The 7,500-nt window shown below is 55.4% G+C and overlaps 2 protein-coding genes across 2 annotated transcripts in view; both read left to right on the forward strand.

The window, feature by feature from the left end:
- nfxl1 (nuclear transcription factor, X-box binding-like 1) overlaps positions 1–1,013 on the forward strand; it is a 12,475-nt gene extending 11,462 nt beyond the window's left edge. The window contains 1 exon segment of the mRNA XM_080486559.1: positions 700–1,013. Within this exon segment, the coding sequence (XP_080342685.1) occupies positions 700–888 (189 nt within the window). The 3' untranslated portion in view covers positions 889–1,013.
- Positions 1,014–1,704: 691 nt separating this feature from the next.
- corin (corin, serine peptidase) overlaps positions 1,705–7,500 on the forward strand; it is a gene marked incomplete at its 3' end in the record, with an annotated part of 8,935 nt that continues 3,139 nt past the window's right edge. The window contains 10 exon segments of the mRNA XM_080486137.1: positions 1,705–1,770; positions 3,690–3,831; positions 3,932–4,255; positions 5,216–5,324; positions 5,495–5,599; positions 5,806–6,125; positions 6,329–6,442; positions 6,740–6,847; positions 7,075–7,185; positions 7,314–7,436. Coding sequence (XP_080342263.1) covers positions 1,768–1,770; positions 3,690–3,831; positions 3,932–4,255; positions 5,216–5,324; positions 5,495–5,599; positions 5,806–6,125; positions 6,329–6,442; positions 6,740–6,847; positions 7,075–7,185; positions 7,314–7,436 — 1,459 coding nt within the window.

Raw genomic sequence — 7,500 nt, forward strand, 5'->3', positions numbered from 1 at the left:
ACGGTCAGTAGACAGGTTCCGCCGTACGGTCAGTAGACAGGTTCCGTCGTACGGTCAGTAGACAGGTTCCGCCGTACGGTCAGTAGACTTCCTGTTACATCGTACGGTCAGTAGACAGGTTCCGCCGTACGGTCAGTAGACTTCCTGTTCCGCCGTACGGTCAGTAGACTTCCTGTTACGTCGTACGGTCAGTAGACAGGTTCCGCCGTACGGTCAGTAGACTTCCTGTTACGTCGTACGGTCAGTAGACAGGTTCCGCCGTACGGTCAGTAGACTTCCTGTTACGTCGTACGGTCAGTAGACAGGTTCTGTCGTACGGTCAGTAGACAGGTTCCGTCGTACGGTCAGTAGACAGGTTCCGCCGTACGGTCAGTAGACAGGTTCCGTCGTACGGTCAGTAGACTTCCTGTTACGTCGTACGGTCAGTAGACAGGTTCCGCCGTACGGTCAGTAGACTTCCTGTTACGTCGTACGGTCAGTAGACAGGTTCTGTCGTACGGTCAGTAGACAGGTTCTGTCGTACGGTCAGTAGACAGGTTCCGTCGTACGGTCAGTAGACAGGTTCCGCCGTACGGTCAGTAGACAGGTTCCGCCGTACGGTCAGTAGACTTCCTGTTACGTCGTACGGTCAGTAGACAGGTTCCGCCGTACGGTATGGCGGCTGAGACTGCAGGAGCTCTAACGGGTGGTGTTGTTCAGGAGGAGCTGGAGGCGTTCGAGAAGCGTCAGCAGCGAGGAGGAAGGAGGAGCAAGAGGCGGGGCCGGAGGGAGGATGAGGAGGAGCAGAGTGTTGGCTTCTGCTGGTGGAGAAGCTTCACCATCATCATCCTCGTCCCAGTGGGAGGAGCTCTGCTGTCGGCCGCCGCCTACTACCTGCTGAGCACCTGAAGGCCGCATGGTGACACCTGAGCAGGTGTTTCTTCATCACGTTTCTTTTTCTTGATGAATGAAGCCGTCAAACCGTCAGTTTTTCATGTTGAAAAAGATTCTGTTCAATAAAACCTTCAAAATCACTTTGATTTAAGGTGTTTTATCTCTGTGTGGCCACAGGGGGCGCTGTGCAGCGTTTAAATAAAGATTCACCGTGTGGCCACAGGGGGCGCTGTGAAGTGTTTAAATAAAGTTTCACTGTGAGGCCACAGGGGGCGCTGTGAAGTGTTTAAATAAAGTTTCACTGTGAGGCCACAGGGGGCGCTGTGCAGCGTTTAAATAAAGTTTCACCGTGAGGCCACAGGGGGCGCTGTGCAGCGTTAAAAATAAAGATTCACCGTGTGGCCACAGGGGGCGCTGTGCAGCGTTTAAATAAAGTGACAACATAGATGCTTGTTGGAGTGTCGTGATGGGATGTGTGTGTGTGTGTGTGTGTGTGTGTGTGTGTGTGTGTGTGTGTGTGTGTGTGTGTGTGTGTGTGTGTGTGTGTGTTTGGGTGAGGAGCTGTTATTATACAGGAGGAGGTCCACTGAGGGGCCCTGGAGGAGGAGGAGGAGGAAGAGGAGGAGGAGGAGGAGCCTGGGGCTCAGAGGAGGAGGAGGAGCAGGAGGAGGAGCCTGGGGCTCAGAGGAGGAGGAGGAGGAGGAGGAGCAGGAGGAGGAGCCTGGGGCTCAGAGGAGGAGGAGGAGGAGCAGGAGGAGGAGCCTGGGGCTCAGAGGAGGAGGAGGAGGAGCAGGAGGAGGAGCCTGGGGCTCAGAGGATGTGGTTCTCAGCAGCAGGTCATGTCAGCAGCGGCGGGAGACGATCCTGCATGTCACCTTCAGCAAAGGAGCAGAAATGGTGAGTCCTTCTCTGTCCTCCTTCTCTGTCCTCTTTCTTTCTCTATCCTCCTCCTCCTCTGTCCTCCTCCTCTGTCCTCTGTCTTTCTCTATCCTCCTCCTCCTCTGTCCTCCTCCTCTGTCCTCTGTCTTTCTCTATCCTCCTCCTCCTCTGTCCTCCTCCTTCTCTATCCTCCTCCTCTGTCCTTCTCCATCCTCCTCCTCCTCTGTCCTCCTCCTCCTCTGTCCTCCTCCTTCTCTATCCTCCTCCTCTGTCCTTCTCCATCCTCCTCCTCCTCTGTCCTCCTCCCCCTCTGTCCTCCTCCCCTGTCCTCTGTCCTCCTCCTCTGTCGTCCTCCTCCTTCCCTGTCCTCTGTCCTCCTCCTCTGTCGTCCTCCCCCTCTGTCCTCCTCCCCTGTCCTCTGTCCTCCTCCTCTGTCGTCCTCCTCCTTCCCTGTCCTCCTCCTCTGTCCTCCTCCCCCTCTGTCCTCCTCTGTCCTCCTCCCCCTCTGTCCTCCTTCCCTGTCCTCTGTCCTCCTCCTCTATCCTCCTCCCCATCTGTCCTCCTCCCCCTCTGTCCTCCTTCCCTGTCCTCTGTCCTCCTCCTCCTCTATCCTCCTCCCCGTCTGTCCTCCTCCCCCTCTGTCCTCCTCCCCGTCTGCCCTCCTCTGTCCTCCTTCTCCTCCGTCTTCCTTCCCTTTCCTCTGTCCTCCTCCTCTTGTTTCACCTCCTCCTCCTCCTCCTCCTCTTTGTTCGCCTCCTCCTCCTCCTCCTCCTCCTCCTCCTCTTCCTCCTCCTCCTCTTTGTTCGCCTCCTCCTCCTCCTCCTCCTCCTCCTCCTCCTCCTCCTCTTCCTCCTCCTCCTCTTTGTTCGCCTCCTCCTCCTCCTCCTCCTCCTCCTCCTCCTCCTCCTCCTCCATCTCTTTCCACCAAACAAACGAAAAGAAAAGCCACAAATAGAAACATGAGGAGCATTAATGAAGGCAGACATGTTTGAGTTGTGGTCTGAGAAAACAAACAAACAAACAAACAAACAAACAAACAAACAGCAGGTTTGGACGTCGCAGGAGTGTGAAGCCTCTCGCCGGGAATCGAACACGTGTTCAGCTCCGCTGGAATGTAAAGCTGCTCGGTGTCGAGTGACGGTTTCAAAAATAACTACAGGAATGGAAACTCATCGCCCCCTGACCCCCCCCCACCCTCTTCATCCTCATCCTCCCCCCCGTCCCCCTGACCCCCCCCCCCCACCCTCTTCATCCTCATCCTCCCCCGTCCCCCCGTCCCCCTGACCCCCCCCCACCCTCTTCATCCTCATCCTCCCCCCCGTCCCCCTGACCCCCCCCCCCACCCTCTTCATCCTCATCCTCCCCCGTCCCCCTGACCCCCCCCCACCCTCTTCATCCTCATCCTCCCCCGTCCCCCCGTCCCCCTGACCCCCCCCCACCCTCTTCATCCTCATCCTCCCCCCCGTCCCCCTGACCCACCTCCAACCTCTTCATCCTCATCCTCCCCCCCGTCCCCCTGACCCCCCCACCACCCTCTTCATCTTCATCCTCCCCCCCGTCTGCCCCACCACCCTCTTCATCCTCATCCTCCCCCATCCCCCTGACCCCCCCCACCACCCTCTTCATCCTCATCCTCCCCCGTACCCTCTCATCACCCTCTTCATCCTCATCCTCCCCCGTCTCCCCCACCACCGTCTTCATCCTCATCCTCCCCCGTACCCTCTCACCACCCTCTTCATCCTCATCCTACCCCCCGTCTCCCCCGTCCCGCCCACCACCGTCTTCATCCTCATCCTCCCCCGTACCCTCTCACCACCCTCTTCATCCTCATCCTCATCCTTTGCCCCCGTCCCACGCCCCACCCTCTTCACTCTCATCCTCTCACCCCCGGTCCCCCCCACATGGTCCTACTCTGATAACCTCCCACTCCCCCCCAGATCAGAGCACCTGAAGCCGGGATGGACAGGGGGGTGTGTCCTCACAAGCTGGGATCGTCAAATCAGATGAGACTTTTCCTCTTCATCCTGATTCCAACCAGCCTGCTGATTGGCTCCCTGCTGCTGGGACTGCTACTCACAGGTAGACAGACAGGCGGAGAGACAGGTGGAGAGACAGACAGACAATAGTCCACAGACGGTAATTGATTGTTCTTTCCATGCTTCCCTCTGATTGGCTGCAGATTTCTTCAGATGTCCTCTCCCCTCCCCCGAGCCCTTTCCTTTCTTTGACCTCAGTTACAATAGCAATAGCACAAGCAGCTCCACCCCCGTCTCCCCCGTCTCCCCCGTCTCCCCCGTCTCCCCCGTCTCCCCCGTCTCCTCCACGTCCTCGTCTGAGCCGGACGGCATCACGCCGGTGGCCGAGAGCATCTTCCCAGATGTCATGTACTTCTCTGACACCCCGCCCACCACCCGTCCCAACACACGGCCTCCGGATTGGATGACCTCTGTGACCTCACTAAGTAGCGTCTGGCCGCTCAGCAGCACTGCAGTGCCGGACACAGGTACGCACCGACCAATCAATCTCATCCCTATCCCCCAATCAGTCCCATGCCTATCCCCCAATCAGTCTCATCCCTATCCCCCAATCAGTCCCATCCCTATCCCCCAATCAGTCTCATCCCTATCCCCCAATCAGTCCCATCCCTATCCCCCAATCAGTCTCATCCCTATCCCCCAATCAGTCTCATCCCTATCCCCCAATCAGTCCCATCCCTATCCCCCAATCAGTCTCATCCCTATCCCCCAATCAGTCTCATCCCTATCCCCCAATCAGTCTCATCCCTATCCCCCAATCAGTCTTATCCCTGTCCCCAATCAGTCTCATCCCTATCCCCCAATCAATCTCATCCCTATCCCCCAATCAGTCTCATCCCTATCCCCCAATCAATATCATCCCTATCCCCCAATCAGTCTCATCCCTATCCCCCAATCAATCTCATCCCTATCCCCCAATCAGTCTCATCCCTATCCCCCAATCAATCTCATCCCTATCCCCCAATCAGTCTCATCCCTATCCCCCAATCAGTCTCATCCCTATCCCCCAATCAGTCCCATCCCTATCCCCCAATCAGTCTCATCCCTATCCCCCAATCAATCTCATCCCTATCCCCCAATCAGTCTCATCCCTATCCCCCAATCAATCTCATCCCTATCCCCCAATCAGTCTCATCCCTATCCCCCAATCAGTCCCATCCCTATCCCCCAATCAGTCTCATCCCTATCCCCCAATCAGTCTCATCCCTATCCCCCAATCAGTCCCATCCCTATCCCCCAATCAGTCTCATCCCTATCCCCCAATCAGTCTCATCCCTATCCCCCAATCAGTCTCATCCCCCAATCAGAGCTCTCAGCCCCACAGACCAATCAGAGCTCTCAGCCCCACAGACCAATCAGAGCTCTCAGCCCCACAGACCAATCAGAGCTCTCAGCCCCACAGACCAATCAGAGTGTCTCCTCTGCAGCCTGCCAGCTGATCACTGAGCCTCAGTGCCACATGCTGCCATACAACCACACCTGGCTGGCATCCTCTGTCGCCGTGGTGACCAGCTCTGAGGTGGACATGCTGCTCAGGTAGGGGCCTCCGCATGTCAGAGGTCAACCACACACACACACACACACACACACACACACACACACACACACACACACACACACACACACACACACACACACACACACACACACACACACACACACACACACACACACACACACACACTCCCTCCCTCTGGGTGTTGCAGGTTCTTCAGCTACCTCAGCAGACTCTCCTGCTACAGACACATCATGCTGTTCGGCTGCTCGCTGGCGCTGCCGGAGTGTGTGTCTGCTAACGGCCCACACAACAGGTGACACACACACACACACACACACACACACACACACACACACACACACACACACACACACACACACACACACACACACACACACACACACACACACACACACACACACCATGTTCAACAAATGTTCCATCTACAACAAGGTAAATATACAGCTAGTACACACAAACTCTGTGTGTGTGTGTGTGTGTGTGTGTGTGTGTGTGCAGGCGGGTGGTGCTGCCCTGTGCCTCGTTCTGTGAAGCAGCCAGAGAAGGATGTGAACCCGTCCTCCAGATGTTCAACGCCTCCTGGCCCGACTTCCTGCGCTGCTCCCAGTTCAACAACAGCACGCCATCTTCATCCTCATCCTCATCATCATTACCATCCTCATCATCATTACCATCCTCATCCTCATCATCATTACCATCCTCATCCTCATCATCATTACCATCATCATCCTCATCATCATTACCATCTTCATCCTCATCGTCTTCCAGCCTGTCACCTCCAATCTGTTACACACCGAGACAGATCAAAGGGAAGTCCTGTGAGTTCACACACACACACACACACACACACACACACACACACACACACACACACACACACACACACACACACACACACACACACACACACACACACACACACACACACACACACACACACACACACACACACACACACACACACACACACACACGTGGAGACAGTGATGTCACAGATGTGCTGTCTCTGATTGGTCAATAGCGGTGTGTGGAGGGAGGGACAACTTCCTGTGTGCGACAGGACTGTGTGTCCCCCAGAAACTGGTGTGTAACGGTTTCAACGACTGTGATGACTGGAGCGACGAGACACACTGTGGTGAGCACACACACACACACACACACACACACACACACACACACACACACACACACACACACACACACACACACACACACACACACACACACACACACACACACACACACACACACTTGCTTGTTGTGATGATTTATCATGATGATGATTTTATTGGTGACTGTTGGCAGGAAGGAGAAATGTCCAGGTTTCTGAGCGAGCACGCACGTGTGTGTGTGTGTGTGTGTGTGTGTGTGTGTGTGGGTGTGTGTGTGTGTGTGTGTGTGTGTGTGGGTGTGTGTGTGTGTGTGTGTGCAGTGTGCACAGACGCAGAGTTTCGTTGTAACACAGGTCGCTGTCTGTCGCCCTCTCTGGTGTGTGATGGGTATGACGACTGTGGAGACCTGAGTGATGAAGTCAACTGTGGTAAGAAACACACACACACACACACACACACACACACACACACACACACACACACACACACACACACACACACACACACACACACACACACACACACACACACACACACACACACACACACACACACACACACACAAAGTCAGATTGTACCCTGATGGCTTTACTACTAATAATAATAATGTGTGTGTGTCTGTGTGTGTGTGTGTGTGTGTGTGTGTGTGTGTCAGTGTGTGACACCTCCCGGGAGCACCGCTGTGGTGACGGCCGCTGTGTGTCCACAGACTGGTTGTGTGACGGAGATCATGACTGTCCTGACAAGAGTGATGAGTTCAACTGTTGTAAGTAGCTGAGAGCAGCCTGCAGGGGGCGCTTCCTGTGTTTGACCTGAGTGTGTGTGTGTGTGTGTGTGTGTGTGTGTGTGTGTGTGTGTGTGTGTGTGTGTGTGTGTGTGTGTGTGTGTGTGCAGCCTGTAAGAGCCAGGGTCTTGTGGAATGCAGGAACGGTCAGTGCATCCCGTCGGCTTTCCACTGCGATGGTGAGGATGACTGTAAAGATGGCAGCGATGAAGAGCACTGCAGCCAAGAGCAGAGTGAGACACACACACACACACACACACACACACACACACACACACACACACACACACACACACA

The sequence above is a fragment of the Lipophrys pholis genome (assembly GCF_963383615.2).
Source record: "Lipophrys pholis genome assembly, chromosome: 18".
NCBI lineage: Eukaryota > Metazoa > Chordata > Actinopteri > Blenniiformes > Blenniidae > Lipophrys > Lipophrys pholis.